The sequence below is a fragment of the Arachis stenosperma genome, chromosome 9, assembly GCF_014773155.1.
Source record: "Arachis stenosperma cultivar V10309 chromosome 9, arast.V10309.gnm1.PFL2, whole genome shotgun sequence".
NCBI classification, from domain to species: domain Eukaryota; kingdom Viridiplantae; phylum Streptophyta; class Magnoliopsida; order Fabales; family Fabaceae; genus Arachis; species Arachis stenosperma.
In genome coordinates, this window is record NC_080385.1 from 124,947,748 (window position 1) to 124,964,759 (window position 17,012).

The 17,012-nt window shown below is 36.5% G+C and overlaps 1 protein-coding gene across 1 annotated transcript; it reads left to right on the forward strand.

Annotated features, from left to right (window-relative positions):
* The first annotated feature begins 516 nt into the window (after window positions 1–516).
* LOC130949907 (ATPase family AAA domain-containing protein At1g05910-like) lies at window positions 517–16,558 on the forward strand. Its single transcript, XM_057878508.1, has 5 exons — window positions 517–650; window positions 779–965; window positions 1,121–1,186; window positions 3,027–3,100; window positions 16,366–16,558. Exons 1-5 carry the CDS (start codon window positions 517–519, stop codon window positions 16,556–16,558), a joined length of 654 nt encoding a protein of 217 aa, XP_057734491.1.
* The last annotated feature ends 454 nt before the right edge of the window (window positions 16,559–17,012 follow it).

Genomic DNA, 17,012 nt, shown 5'->3' on the forward strand with positions numbered 1-17,012 from the left:
TCTAATTCACAACAAAACACTGATTTGAGTTCCAAGGCAGTGTTTCTTATTCTATTCAAGCACTCTGGATGCTTGCAATTATTTTCTTCTAAATGGGTGGTTTTGGAGGCGTGAAAAGTAACAAGCTAAACATGTTTTTCTTTTATGAAAAGGAAAAACTTAAATATTTATGAGATGGTTTCTTTTTTAATGAGGAGGTGAAAAGGCTCTAATTCAATTGCTACTACTTCCTTAGTAGTTCATTCCCATTATCTTCACGAAAGTTTTGATGATTGTTTATTTCCATAAGTATCTGCATGATTGAAGGTTCAAGATGAGGCTTAAAATATCTAAGAATAGTAGTTACTTATTCAAGTCTGGAATATAGTCTTCTTGCCCAGCTTTATCTCTGGTTATCTACTCATCCTATTTTTTCTCCCTTTGATCAGCTATGAAGTGAACATGCCATCTACTGAGGATAGGATCCTATTTTTCAATCTTTTAATTGAAGATGCTATGTCAGTCTTGTTAGAAAGAATGAGTGAGAAATCCCATAATAAAGGACACCTTCCTAAACTTCCCAAGGCACCAAAGTTGGCCATTGGTCCTAAGGTATCTGAGCTAAAAGCAAAGTTAGAAGCTGAGCAACATGCACTTCGTAGATTGCGAATGTGCCTTAAAGATGTTTGTAATCGGAATGTCAACCTATGCTATTTGTGTTAGCTTCACTTGGCAAAGTCATATCTTAAGTTAAATTCATGGAGCTTTTGCCTTAAAATTGTTTTTGTATCACTTGTAGGATCTTGTATGACAAACGATTTAATTCCTTCCATTATCCGGTCCCTGTTGAAGATGCACCTAATTATGGGTCAATCATAAAGAACCCAATAGATATGGCAACTTTGCTGTATCATGTTGATAATGGCCATTATATCACATGTGCAGCATTCATGCAGGATATTGATCTTATTGTTTCCAATGCAAAGGCATGTATACCATGACTTATTGTTGTTTTTGGTTATTACTGTTATTATTGGCTGGATTCAACTCCAATCCGAGAACTTGTAAAAAATGCTTCAAACAATGTGTTTAATATTTGAACTATTTTCCAAGTTTGATCCTTGTTCTGTTCTCAACTCAGGCTTACAATGTAGATGACTACAATGGTGCGAGAATTTTTAGTAGAGCCTATGAGCTGCGTGATGCGGTACCTTGACTTTTTGTGTCCAGTATTATGTCGGAGATTCTTTTTATATGCTTGAAAAAGCATATAAAAACAAAATCCAAAGAAAAACATATAAAAAGAAGAAAAACTTATGATAAACCACTATTTTATGGTTTATCTTGTGCTAAATTAAGTGATTTTTATCCGTTCTTTGCACACTTATTCATACAAACTGCATGATTTTAGAAATCCTTCCCGATTTTGTTCTATGATTGAAAACTTGTTTTTTAAGCCTTTAAATTGTCAATCTTTAACTCCCCTTTATACCATTCGATGCCGTGATCTGTGTGTTAAGTGTTTTCAGGCTTTATAGGGCAGGAATAGCTTAGAGGATGGAAAGAAAGCTTGCAAAAATGGAAGGAACACAAGAAATCAAAGAGCTGACCAACGAGAATCGACGCGCACGCATATGCGTTACACGCGCAGAAGACCATCGACGCGTACGCGTGACTGACACATACGCGTGATGTGCGTAACGTACTGTAACTGCAGAATTTGCTGGGGGCGATTTTGGGCTGAGTTTGGACCCAATTTTTGGCCCAGAAATACAGACTAGAGCCAAGGAACAGCAGAGACTCAAAACAGAATTCACATTCACTAGTTTTAGTTTTAGTTTTGGGAATCTTGGAGAGAATTTACCAATTCCTCTAGGGTTCTTCATATTCATAGATTCATAGATTTTCTAGTTTCTGCTTTTGTATTGGATATTGAGAAGAGTTACTACCTCCGTCGAAGTCTCTATTATTATAGTTTGTTTTCTTATTCCCTTACTCTTTTATTTTCCATTTACTTTGTTCAGAGTTACATATGGATACCTTTGATTTTGGAATTTATTAATGCAAGGATATTTTTTTTATTTAATTTCATTATTTGTTGATTATTTTCAATTAATTTTAAGTACTATGTCTTCTTCCTACTCCCTTTACATGTATGCGAAAATGGCATCCATGTCAATGGAGTAAGCTCTCAACCTGGCTTTGGAATTGATTAATAGGAGACCCTTGAGTTGGAATACTCAAGAGTTAATTTGAAACTGGAAGTTGTTGGCTGGCTCTCTAGTCACTAACACTAATCCTTCCCAAGGGAGAGGATTAGGACTTGTGAATCGGAGTTGGCTCAATTACTTGACTTTCCTTTATTCGGTAATGGTTAACTAAGTAAAAACAACAACCTCTTATAATTACTCTTGGGAAAATCCAATAAGGATAGAACTTCCGAACAATCTTCTCCGAGTCAAGGCTTTTTATTTCAATTACATAATTACCTTGTTAATTTTTATTGCTTTAGTTAATATTCAATTTAATTTTCCGTTCTACAACTTTAAAACTCCTCAGAAAGTTTCTAACCAATAAATAGCACTCTCTTAGCAACCTGTTGGGAGACGACCTGGGAATTCTACTCTCAGTTAATTAATTTTAAATTGTGACAACTCTTTCTAAATTGACAAGCAAAATTTTCGTTTGTTAAGAACTGTGCTTGCAACGTTACTTCCAATATAAATTCTTAATCGACAATTTTCCGCCCGTCAACTTACCGTTGCATTTGAAAGCAAATTGAGGGCAAGCCACATGTCTCATGCTTATGATTTTTACAAGCCTAATTTTGCTAGTGAATATCCAGTAAGCTTTTCAACTGTACTCTTTTCATTTTATATCACAAGATTTTACCTTTGGGATCATGTAATTTGAAAGATAATTTCAGTTTATTTTTTATTATTGTGATAATTAGATTATCCTTAAAAACTCATTAGTGTCTAAATATGGCATTTGACTGAGCATCTAAGGATATCCATTGCAATAATACTCTATAATTTCTCTTGTAGGTTGTTGATGGAAAACTTCCTCAAACTTGCTACCTTATGGCTCTTGATTCATGCTATAAACAACTCAGCCACAAGTAAGTGTCTAACTAATTTTATTTCTAGTGGTCTCGTGATTTTCTATGCGCGGTATTTGTAATTTTTGTTATCAAAATATTAGTAACTAGCAATCACCTAACTCTATTTATCTTCAGATATGAGAAGCTCATTTTAGCTTTCTAAAATTTGGAATCTTATGCATCCTTGCAGACAAGCCTCATCAAGGGACAAGTTTACAATGACTATATTCAAGTATTCATCTCTATATTTAAATATTGAATAAAAAAGCTATTTTATTGCTTGTGCCAAATTTCACTTTTTGGTGTAGGTTGTTCTTTTATTGAACTAGTTCTTATTTACCTTGTTATGAAAATAGTTTTTTGTGCCAATGTTGCATTTTTTATTTACTCTTCTGTTGGTTTGCGAATTTCATGATGCCATAGATTTAGTTACCAATGCTCAAAGTTCATATATACCTCTTATTTGATAGATGATTGTGGGTCAGAGGACTCTAGTATGGATATTAATATTCATGATACACTTTTACAAGGTTGTTATTATGTATTACTTCCTCGAGAAGTTTGGAACCAACTTATTGCATGGTAAGCTAGCTTTCTTAGTAAATATGTCATCTTTAGTTAATCTAAAATTTGAAAAAGTTCCTGGTTATCATTTAATAAAAGACGCTATAAAAATTTTATTTTGCAAATTTAATAAAATTTTCATGTTGTAGTAATTAATTTTAGTATATTTATATTGTGTATAGTATAAAATAAAAAATAGTATAATATAACTAAAAAAATGTTACTAAAGATCTTTTGTAACATTTTTTAAATGTTATAAAAAATATCTATGGTAACATTTTTCTAAGTGATACAAAAAATATCTATGGTAATATTTTTCTAAGTGTTACATAAAATATCTATTGTAATATTTTTTAAGTGTTATAAAAAATATATATGGTAACAATTTTGTAAGTGTTACAAAATATATCTATTGTAACATTTCTTTAAGTGTTACAAAAAAAGGTCTATTGTAATATTTTTACTAAATGTTATTAAATCTTTAGAAAATATTAGTAAAAATCTTCAGTAACATAGAGTATATTTAACATTTGTTAAAATGTTACTAATATACGAAAGTAAGATTTTAATATGATTTGGTAACAATTTTTAAATGTTAGTAAAAGTCAAGTATGTAGAAGTGTACTCTCTAATCGCTCAAGTGTATAGGGTTGATTCACTCAATTCTCTTTTAATCTTGCTTTCAAAGACTTGTTTCTCATCTAACAATCAATAGTTATTTAATGTATGCATACAAGTATCATGAAAACTTTTCAAGGGTTGTAATGGGACTAGGATCAAGGTAGGATTGTATTTGGTCAAGTAGACTTGAAATTAAATCTTTGATTAACATAAACTCCCACCTAACATATAACAACCCATTCAAATCTAATACAAAACCTGACTACCCATTATTCACTTTTTCACACAATCATGCATTCTTTTCAATTCACATCCCATATGCATTTATTTCTCAAACTTCACTTTGGGGTATTACTTGTCCCCTTTTTTTTTCTTTTCTTTTTTCTTTTTCTTTTTCTTTTTTTCCTTCTTTTTTTCGAGATAAAATATATATAAAGATATCAATGTATATGGTTTAAGCATTTAATGTATGAGTGTATACCCAATTTCCATGATTTTCAATGAAAATCCAAAAATACATTTTTATCTCAACCAATGTTTTCAAATTTTCACACTTAAATAATACACACTCTTACTAGCCTAAGCTAATCAAAGATCCAAATAAAGGACATTTATTGTTTTTCACTTAAGGTTAGTGATGTGCTAAATTAAAAATAAAAGGGGATTAATAAGGCTCAAAATTGGCTAACAAATGTAGATGAGAATGTAAGGCTATATGGGCGAGTGAGCTTAATGAAATAAAGGACTCAATCATATAAATGCATTCATAAACAAAATAATAGATATAAAGAATCAAACAAGTCAAAAATCACAATCATAGAAAGAGAATAACACACAAGAATAAAAATAGTGGTTAATATGATGTAACCCCACATTAAGGCTCAAAAACTCACAAGATTGTGTGTTCTAGCTCTTGTCTATATTTTACAATATTTCTCAAGCAAATTCGATGTAGAATTTTCAACTCAAATCATTAAACATTGATGTGAGGATTAATTGTTGGTTTGGAACTATACTATCAATGCTTTTTCTATTGTGAAATTCTTAACCAACATAAATCCACACGTCAACTATTATTACAAGGAACATTTCTCCTCTATAAACAATCGTTCAATACTAATAAGCGGATAATTTATACGCTTTTTGGCTTTGTTTTTAGGTAGTTTTTAGTATGTTTTAGTTACTTTTTAGTATATTTTTATTAGTTTTTATGCAAAAAATCACATTTCTGGACTTTACTATGAGTTTGTGTGTTTTTCTGTGATTTCAGGTATTTTCTGGCTGAAATTGAAGGACCTAAGCAAAAATCTGATTCAGAGGCTAAGAAAGGACTACAGATGCTGTTGGATTCTGACCTCCCTGCACTCGAAGTAGATTTTCTGGAGCTACAAAAGCCCAATTAGCACACTCTTAATTGTGTTGGAAAGTAAACATCTTGGGCTTTCCAGCAATGTGTAATAGTCCATACTTTTTCCGAGATTTGATGGCCCAAACCGGCGTCAAAACGCCCACCAAAGACCTTTTTCTGGCGTAAAATGTCCAAACTGGCACCAGAATTGGAGTTAAACGCACAAACTGGCACCCAAGCTAGCGTTTAACTCCAAGAAGAGCCTATGCACATGAAAGCTTCAAAGCTCAGCCCAAACACACACCAAGTGGGCCCCAGACGTGGATTCCTGCACTATCTACACTTAGTTACTCATTTTCTGTAAACCCTAGTAACTAGTTTAGTATATATAGCACTTTTTACTATTGTATGGGGAGTCTTTGAACCCTTTTATCATTTATCATGCCATTAGGGAGGCTGTCCATTAGGGAGGCTGGCCATTCGGCCATGCCTAGACCATTTGTTCTTATGTATTTTCCAACGGTAGAGTTTCTACACCTAGATTAAAGTGAGGAGCTCTGCTGTTCCTCATGAATTAATACAAGTACTATTGTTCTTCTTTTAATTCACGCCTACTTCTTCTTTAATATATACTCTCGTACTTAATTCAGTTAAGTCAAAATGAAGGGGTGACCCGTGACAATCACCCATTATCTTCATTACTCGCTTAGCCAATATCTGCGTGCCTGACAACCACAAGCGGTCTACATGATGTTCAAGGTAGTCATTGGACGACAGCCGGAGTATATTCTCTTGGGTCTCTGATCCGCGATTCGCATCGTCTCTCCTGACAACAGAGCATCCAAATTTGATATTAGAACCTTCGTGGTATAGGCTAGAAACAATTGGCAGCATTCCTGAGATCCGGAAAGTCTAAACCTTGTCTGTGGTATTCCAAGTAGGATCTAGGACAGGATGACTGTGACGAGCTTCAAACTCGCGACTGTTGGACGCAGTGACAGTGTGCAAAAGGATCAATGGATCCTATTCCGAAACAAGTGAGAACCGACAGATGATTAGCCCTGCAGTAGCTGTGCCTGGTATTTTTAATCTGAGACGTGAAATCCAACAGTTGATTAGTCGTACAGAAACTGTAGCCGGACCATTTTCACTGAGAGGATCATACAGCTTGCCATGGAAGGGAGGACGCATGATTGGATGAAGACAATAGGAAAGCAGAGGTTCAGAAGCAACAAAGCATCTCCAAACGCTTATCTGAAATTCCCACCAATGAATTATATAAGTATCTCTATGTTATTTTCCATTTTATTTATCTTTTAATTATCAAAACCTCATAACCATTTGAAAACCTCATGACCATAGCTTGCTTCAAGCCAACAATCTCCGTGTGATCGATCCTTACTCACGTAAGGTATTACTTGGACGACCTAGTGCACTTGCTAGTTAGTTGTGCGGAGTTGTAAAAAGTGTGATCACAATTTCGTACACCAACTTTTTGGCGCTATTGTCGGGGATTGTACGAGTTTGGACAACTGACGGTTCATCTTTTTGCTTAGATTGGGTAATTCTATTTTATGTTCAAGCTTTTTATTTTTTATTTTCAAAAAATACAATAAAATTTAATAAAATCATAAAAAAAAAATTTTTTTGTGTTTCTTGTTTGAGTCTAGTGTCAAATCCTAAGTTTCGTGTCAATTGCATGTTTTTAATTTTCCTAAGTTTTTGAAAAAATATTTGCATGTTCATAGTGTTTGAACATTCAAAATTTCTAAGTTTGGTGTCTTGCATGTCTTTCTTTTCTTAAAATTTTTCAAAAATATGTCCTTGATGTTCATCATGATCTTTAAAGTGTTCTTAGTGTTCATCTGACATTCAAAGTATTCTTGCATGCATTAGTGGTTTGATCTTAAATTCTTATGTTTTGAGTCATTTCGTGTTTTTCTCTCTCCTCATTAAATATTCAAAAATAAAAAATATATATTTTCAAGTAAACAATACAGAGAAATGAAGGTTCAGAACATAAGGCAGAAGAATCACAGAGAAAAAAAGCTCACTGGCGTTAAAACGTCAGTAAAGAGGCAATTTGAGCGTTAAACGCCAGAATGGCTATCATTCTGGGCATTTAACGCCAGTAAAGGTACCATTCTGGACATTTAATGCCAAAATGGGCAGCATTCTGGACGTTTAGAAAAACGCCCAGTAAAAAAGGATTTCTGTCATTTAACGCCAGCTAAGGTGTCTGGCTGGGCGTTAAACGCCCAAAGAGGCAGCCACATGGGTGTTAAATGCCAAAATGGATAGCATATTGGGCGTTTAACGCCAAGATGACACAAGGGAGGTAATTTTGTTTCCAATTCAATTTTTTTTTTCAAATTTTCATGTTTCAATTCATAATTTTAAAATCTTATCTTTCCACATTTTCAAAAATCCTTACTAACAATTAATGTTTTGATTCAAAAATTTCAAGTCTGTTACTTTCTTGTTAAGAAAGGATCAATCCTTGAGTTTTAGAGTCATATCCTTTAGTTTCTTGTTAGTCAAGTCATCAGTTTTAAAAATCAAATCTTTTTCAATCATATCTTTTCAATAATATCTTTTTAAAATCATATCTTTTTCAATCAAATCTCTTTCAATCATATCTTTTTAAATTTTGATTTCAAAATCTTTTTTTTTTTCTAACTTCTTATCTTTTCAAAATTATTTTCAAATCTTTTTCAACTAATTACTATTTCTTATCTTTTTCAAAACCACTTAACCACTTTTCCACTTCCAATTTTCGAAAATCACTAACCATTTTTTCAAAAATCTTTTTAATTAACTAATTTTTTAGTTTTGATTTTCGAATACTCTCTCTCTCATCTCTTTCTATTTATTTGCTAACACTTCTCTTCTACTTATAATTCGAACCATGTCTCTCCCTCTTTGTTCGAATTCTTCTTATTTTCTCTCTACCTTATTCCTCTATTCTTCTTTTCCCTCTGACACCTCAAGGAATCTCTATACTGTGACATAAAGGATTCCACTACTCCCTTTGTTCTCTTCTTTTTCATATGAGCAGAAACAGGTATAAAAATATTCTTGTTGAAGCTGATCCTGAACCTGAAAGGACTCTGAAGAAGAAGCTAAAAGAAGCTAAAGCATAACACTCCGGAGAGGACCTTACAGAGAAATTTGAAAAAGAAGCAGGCATGGCAGTCGAACCCAACAACAATGCTAGAGATGCAAGAAAGATGCTTGTTGACTATACTGCACCAACCTCCAACTTCCATGGAAGAAGCATTTCAATTCCTGCCATTGGAGCAAACAACTTTGAGTTTAAGCCTCAATTAGTTTTCTCTAATGCAGCAGAATTGCAAGTTTCACAGACTTTCATCAGAAGATCCTCATCAGTTCTTAGCTAAATTCTTGCAGATCTGTGATACTGTCAAGACCAATGGGATTGATTCTGAGGTCAACAGACTTATGCTTTTTCCCTTTGTTGTAAGAGACAGAGCTAGGAAATGGTTGGACTCACAACCTAGAGAAAGCCTGAACTATTGGGACAAGTTGGTCAATGCTTTCTTGACCAAATTCTTTCCACCTCAAAAGATGAGCAAGCTTAGAGTGGAGGTCCAAACCTTCAAATAGAAGAAATGTGAATCCCTCTATGAAGCTTGAAAAAGATACAAGCAATTAACCAAATGATGTCCTTCTGACATGCTTCCAGAATGGAGCATCATATGCATATTCTATGATGGTCTGTCCGAATTGTCTAAGACGTCATTGGACCATTCTGCTCGTGGATCTCTTCATCTGAAAACCCCTGCAGAAGCCCAGGAACTCATTGAGATGGTTGCAAATAACCAGTTCATGTACACTTTTGAAAGAAATCCTGTGAATAATGGGATGACTCAGAAGAAAGGAGTTCTTGAGATTGATACTCTGAATGCCATATTGGCTCAGAACAAAATATTGACTCAATAAGTCAATATGATTTCTCAGAATCTAACTGGATTGCAAGCTACATCCGGCAGTGCTAAAGAAGCCTCCTCTGAATGAGAAGCTTATGACCCTGAGAATCCTGCAATGGAAGAGGTGAATTACATGGGAGAACCCTATGGAAACACCTATAATCCCTCATGAAGAAATCATCCAAATTTCTCATGGAAGGATCAACAGAAGCCTCAACAAGGCTTCAATAATAATAATGGTGGGAGAAATAAGTTTGGCAAAAGCAAACCTTTTTCATCATCTTCTCTGCAACAGACAGAGAATTCTGAGCAGAGCCTTTCTGGCTTAGCAAATATAGTCTCTGATCTATCTAAAACCACTCTCAGTTTCATGAACGAAACAAGGTCCTCCATCAAAATTTTGGAGGCACAAGTGGGTCAGCTGAGTAAAAGAGTTACTGAAACTCCTCCTAATACTCTCTCAAGCAATACAGAAGAGAATCCAAAGAGAGAATGCAAGGCCATAAATATAACCAAAATGGCCAAACATGGAGAGAGTGAAAAGGCAGTGATTCCCAGTGAGGAAGACCTCAAGGGACGTCTACTGGCCAATAAAGAGTCCCCTATTGAGGAACCAAAGGAATCTGAGGCTCACACAGAGACCATAGAGATTCCACTAAACTTACTATTGTCATTCATGAGCTCTGATGAGTATCCTTCCTCTGAAGAGGACGAAGATATTGTTGAAGAGCAATTTGTTCAGTATCTAGGAGTAATCATGAAGCTGAATGCCAAGTTATTTGGTAATGAGACTTGGGAGGATGAATCTCCATTGCTCATCAATGAACTGAATACCTTGATTCAGCAGACATTACTTCAAAAGAACCAGATCCCAAAAAGTTCTTAATACCTTGCACGATAGGCACCATGAACTTTGAAAAGGCTCTGTGTGACCTGGGGTCAGGTATCAACCTCATGCCACTCTCTGTAATGGAGAAACTATGGATCTTTGAGGTACAAGCTGCAAGAATCTCACTAGAGATGGCAGATAAATCAATAAAATAGGCTTATGGACTTGTAAAGGATGTCTTAGTGAAGGTTGAAGGCCTTTACATCCCTGCTGACTTCATAATCCTGGACACTGGAAAGGATAAGGATGAATCCATCATCCTTGGAAGACCCTTCCTAGCCACAGCAAGGGATGTGATTGATATGGACAGAGAAGAGTTAGCCCTTCAATTGAATGAGGACTACCTTGTGTTTAAGACTCAAGGATTTTCTTCTGTAAACATGGAGAAGAAGCATGAAAAGCTTATCTCAATACAGAGTCAAGCAGAGCCCCTACACTCAAACTCTAAGTTTGCTGTTGGGAGGCCATAATCATGCTCTGAGCATTTGTGAAGCTCTGAGCATTTATGAAGCTCTATAAGAGCTTCCTGTCAAGCTATTGACATTAAAGAAGTGCTTATTGGGAGGCAACCCAATCTTATTTATCTATATTAATTACTTTCTCATTTTTATTTTCTAGTGTTAGTCTATGTTTTCTTTAGGTTGATGATAATGTGGAGTCACAAAAACAATTGCAGAATTAAAGCAAAATCAAAAACAGCATAAAAATAGCACACACTGGAGGATGAGCTTACTGGCGTTTAAATGCCAGTAAGGATAGCAAATTGGGCATTTAACGCCCAGTGTAGCACCATTCTGGGCGTTAAACGCCAAAAATGATACACAGACTGGCGTTTAATGCCAGAAAAGGGTTTTTGGTGTCTGGCTGGCGTTAAACGCCAGTAAGGGTAGCAGAATGGACGTTTAACACCCAGTCTGGCAGCATTCAGGGCGTTAAACGCCAAAACTGACATCCAGACTGGCGTTTAACGCCAGAAAGGGGTATCAGCCTGGCATTTAATGCCAGAAATACCACACAGAGGGCGTTTAAACGCCAGAAAGATGCAGGGATGAGAATTCCTTGACACCTCAGGATCTGTGAACCCCAAAAGATTCCCACCTACCCCAACTCACTCTCTCCCCTCTTCACACCTTTCCATAACATTCTTCTCCAAACACCACTCACCTATCAAATCCTACCCTCTTCCCCATAATCTCTTCACCACTCACATCCATCCACTATTTCCCATCATACAACTCATCCACCCCTACCCACTCAAATTCAAACCATTTCCCTCCTAAACCCCACCCCTATCACACGGATACCCTCTCCTCCCTTCCCCTATAAATACCCCTCCTTACTCCTTCATTTTCACACATCACAAACACTCCTAACCCCCCATGGCTGAACCACTCCTACACCTCTATCTCCTCTGTTTCTTCTTCTTCTCCTCCTTTTTTTCTTCATTTGCTCGAGGACGAGCAAACCTTTTAAGTTTGGTGTCGAAAAAAGTGTTGCTTTTTGCTTTTCCATAACCATTAATGGCACTTAAGGCTGGAGAAACCTCTAAAAAGAGGAAAGAGAAGGCAGTGGCTTCCACCTCCGAGTCATGGGAGATGGAGAGATTCATCTTAAAGGTCCATCAAGACCACTTCTATGAGGTTGTGGCCAAGAAAAGGTGACCCCCGAGGTCCCATTCAAGCTCAAAAAGAGTGAATATCTGGAGATCCGACAAGAGATTAGGAGAAGAGGTTGGGTAGCTCTCACCAACCCAATCCAACAAGTTTAAATCTTAATGGTTCAAGAGTTCTATGCTAATGCATGGATCACTAAGAACCATGATCAAAGTGTGAACTCGAACCCAAAGAATTGGCTCACAGTGGTTCGGGAAAAATACTTAGATTTCAGTCCGGAAGCTGTGAGGTTGGCATTCAACTTGCCAATGATGTAAGGAGATCTTCATCCTTTCACAAGAAGAGTCATCTTTGATCAAAGGTTGGACCAAGTCCTCATGGATATCTGTGTGGAAGGAGCCCAATGGAAGAGAGACTCCAAAGGCAAGCCGGTTCAACTGAGAAGGATTGACCTCAAACCCATGGCTAGAGGATGGTTAGAGTTCATCCAACTCTCTATCATTTCTACTAGTAACTGGTCCAAAGTAATTGTGGACCGGGTTATCATGATCCATAGTATCATGATTGGAGGGGAGGTGGAAGTTCATGAGATCATACCTCTAGAACTATACAAGATGGCTGACAAGCCTTCCACTTTGGCAAGGTTAGCCTTTCCTTATCTCATTTGTCACCTATGCAATTCAGCTGGAATTGTTATAGAGGAAGACATCCTCATTGAAGAGGACAAGCCCATCACTAAAAAGAGGATGGAGCAAACAAGAGAGCCCACTCATGGACCTCAATAAGAGCCTGAGAAAGTCCCTCATCAAGAAATTCCTAAGATACCTCAAGGGATGCATTTTCCTCCACACAACTATTGGGAGCAACTCAACACCTCTTTAGGAGATTTGAGTTCCAATATGGAGCAACTAAGGATGGAGCACCAAGAGCACTCCATTATCCTCCATGAAATTAGAGAGGACCAAAGAGCCATGAGGGAGGAGCAACAAAGGCAAGGAAGAGATATTGAGGAGCTCAAGCACTCCATAGGAATTTCAAGAGGAAGAACTAGCCGCCATCACTAAGGTGGACCCGTTCTTTAATTTCCTTGTTCTTATTTTTCTATTTTTTGCTTTATGTTTTGTCTATGTTTGTGTCTTTATTACATGATCATTAGTGTCTAGTGTCTATGTCTTAAAGCTATGAATGTCCCATAAATCCATCACCTTTCTTAAATGAAAAATGTTTCTAATTACAAAAGAACAAGAAGTACATGAATTTCGAATTCTATCTTGAAATTAGTCAATTATTTTGATGTGGTGGCAATACTTTTTGTTTTCTGAATGAATGCTTGAACAGTGCATATTTTTTATAGTGAAGTTTATGAATGTTAAAATTATTGGCTCTTGAAAGAATAATGAAAAAAGAGAAATGTTATTGATAATCTAAAAAATCATAAAATTGATTCTTAAAGTAAGAAAAAGCAGTGAAAAATACAAAGCTTGCAAAAAAATGGCAAAAAAATAAAAAAAAAGAAAGAAAAAGAAAAGCAAGCAGAAAAAGCCAATAACCCTTTAAACTAAAAGACAAGGGTAAAGAGGATCCAAGGCTTTGAGCATCAGTGGATAGGAGGGCCCAAAGGAATAAAATCCTATCCTAAGCGGCTAAGTCAAGCTGTCCCTAACCATGTGCTTGTGTCATGAAGGTCCAAGTGAAAAACTTGAGACTGAGTGGTTAAAGTCGTGATCCAAAGCAAAAAGAGTGTGCTTAAGAACTCTGGGCACCTTTAACTGGGGACTCTAGCAAAGCTGAGTCACAATCTGAAAAGGTTCACCCAGTTATGTGTATGTGGCATTTATGTATCCGGTGGTAATATTGGAAAACAAGATGCTTAGGGTCACGGCCAAGACTCATAAGTAGCTGTGTCCAAGAATCAACATACTGAACTAGGAGAATCAATAACACTATCTGAATTCTGAGTTCCTATGGATGCCAATCATTCTAAACTTCAAAGGATAAAGTGAGATGCCAAAACTGTTCAAAAACAAAAAAGCTACTAGCCCCGCTCATCTAATTAGAACTAAGCTTCATTGATATTTTGAGATTTATTGTATATTCTCTTCTTTTTATCCTATTTTGTTTTTGGTTGCTTAGGGACAAACAACAATTTAAGTTTGATGTTGTGATGAGCAGATAATTTATATGCTTTTTGGCATTGTTTTTAGGTAGTTTTTAATATGTTTTAGTTACTTTTTAGTATATTTTTATTAGTTTTTATGCAAAAATCACATTTCTGGACTTTACTATAAGTTTGTGTATTTTTCTGTGATTTCAAGTATTTTCTGTCTGAAATTGAGGGACCTGAGCAAAAATCTGATTCAGAGGCTAAGAAAGGAACCAAAGGAAGTGGAACCTACAATGTCAAGACCATTGGATATCTTCCTTGCTAAGTCGCCATCCCAATTACAAATTGAATGGGTAATCATCTCATTCTTTAATTTCCTTGGCCCACATCGATATGCATTGTTAGAAACAGATGGTCAACTCAGAACTATTTGCGGGTTGGAAAGTAGAAAAGAGTTGGATGTCGGTTGGCAACAAGAATCAAGGCACATAGAAGGTAGAAACTCAAACCTTGGGATTCAATGGTAGAGTGCTACTCAAGTCAATGGAATTAGGATGATGAATAGAAGTCACAAAGAGAATTCAATAAGTTTGTCACCCAAATGGAAGCATGAAGATCAAGAAGAAAGGGGGTTGACAAACGAAGTATGGGACCCCGGAACATACATAGACCACTATCAACTTAGGGGCCTTGTCACTTGCTTAGGCCTCCTTGAAGGCCTTGTACGTTTAAGTTGGGATCCCGGAGGCTATTGGAAATGCAAACAATGGTGGGAATTCAAAGAGGAGTTCAAGCATAAACCACCCTAGCAAGGACTCCACCAAATGTCCAACTTAAGGACTTAAACTAAAAGTGCTAGGTGGGAGACACCCCACCATGGTAAACTCTTTCCACTCTCTTCTAATTTTATTTAATAAGTGATTTGAGTTACCATTATAGGTAGATTTTCATTTCATAATTGGCTTGTTTGTGTAGATTGGTTGCTAGCATATTAACATGTATGTTGTGCTTAATAGTAATGGAATAAATCTCAAAACCAACTTGCATTTTACAAAGTATGTAGTTTTGATTGAATAAGGAGTTGCAGCCACTGTAGGGAGTTTTTGGGCATTTTAGAGCTTTTGGGCATTTCTGAAAAAAAAAGGGGGGTAGGACGCGTGCGCACGTAGAACGCGCACGCGCCCCTGAGCGGATGCAGCACCATACTCCATACCAGAGAGTTGGGCCACCTTTGTGCAAACATTAAGCTTTTAGCCCAACTCATCTCACGCGAACGCGCACAGTACGCTTGCGCGTCTATGCACCAAAAGGGTGAAGCACGCAAGCGCGCACCTCGCGCTTGCGCACCATTCATCAAAGGTATCAATGCATGCAGAAGCGCACATGCCGCGTACGCGTCGCTAGGCCAATGCCACCAGCCCATACTTATTCCAGAGAGTTGGGCTAGTGCTGAGCCAGCACTATGCCTACAGCCCAAATCCTAGCACGCTTGCGCGCATTGTACGCGCACACGTCCTTGCAACTTTCACCATCCACGCGTAAGCGCCTGAGGCGCGTACGCGTCGATTTCCAAATCCACCAATACACGCGGACGCACACCGTGCGCGCCCGCGGCATTAAAAAAAACCTCAATAATTAGTATGCAACATCCTTACATTATGTTCATTCTCTTACAATAGTTAGTATGCTTTGGTTGTGTAATTGCTTGCAACTTAACATCATTTTCAACTTTTCATAGTTACACAATTACACCTTACTGTTTGTAACACCAATTATTGTGAAGTCCATTTTTGGCATTTCTATATTTTCATGCTTGTGAACATGACCGTTGCGCATAACTTGCAATTCTCTCCCCATTAGGCAATTCTCCATCATACCACTAACTACCAACTTCACTTTTCTAACTCACTAATTTCTTTAACCACTAACTTCACTTTTACTTACACTTGACTTTTTAACCATTCTCTTAAGGTATGAAGATGAATATGCCTAATCTTTAAGAATTGTGTCACATTAGTTGGAATCCTGAATTCTTGGTTTATGTTTCTATTTTTCTAGACCTACTTGCAAACCAAGTTTTCTATTTCAAGTTCACATCATGATTACTTGCCATCGATCTTGCATCTTGAATATGCTTATATTTGCTTCATACTACTTGTTTAACTGCTTATATTCTACCATATTCTACTTTCAGGATGTCGGACAAAGGAAAGAGGAATGCACCATCTTCCAGAAAGAGGAAGAGGACGCTAGAACCTACTCTTGCCTCACTTCAAGCATATGCTCAAAATTCTCTAGGCGATATAGAGAAGGCAAACCAATTACTACCGGCTCAGGATATGGTTAAGTTTCTAACCGGTGTACCTCTCCCTGACCATCAGGATTAGCATCGAGGATGATGCTTGATCTTAAGTGTGGGAGGTTGCCGTTGGCATCATTGGAGGACCGGTGAACATTTTGGGTGCATTTCCTAGTCATACCGTCCTAGCTACCTTATTTTGCGTATTATTGTATACATTGTGTTAGCTACTGTGGACACATTTTGGTTGTTGCATACTCTTTTATTCTGGATGTTAGATATTAGCTAGATTTTTCTCTATATAGTTATCTTCTTAGTAGCTTGTAGTTGTGATTAGAAAATATTTTGGAATTATTAAGACGTAGTCAACCTTTTTACATATGAAATTTGTTTTGATTGGAAATAGAAAGGGTAAACTAAAGAACTTTTCAATCACAACAATGCTTAGTCAAAATAATGGAACTTATCAAGGAAACCATATAGAGAGCACAACCCAATTGATTGAAAATTTTTAAAACTTGCTTGAATTCATACTTTGTGAA

Bases quoted from the DNA above. Each gene is read 5' to 3' on its own strand.
- LOC130949907 (XM_057878508.1), top strand. From the start codon at position 517: ATGAGTGAGAAATCCCATAATAAAGGACACCTTCCTAAACTTCCCAAG. The intron at 651-778 runs GTGCCTTAAAGA...TATCACTTGTAG, and splicing joins GCACTTCGTAGATTGCGAAT to GATCTTGTATGACAAACGAT. The intron at 1,187-3,026 runs GTACCTTGACTT...TTTCTCTTGTAG, and splicing joins CCTATGAGCTGCGTGATGCG to GTTGTTGATGGAAAACTTCC.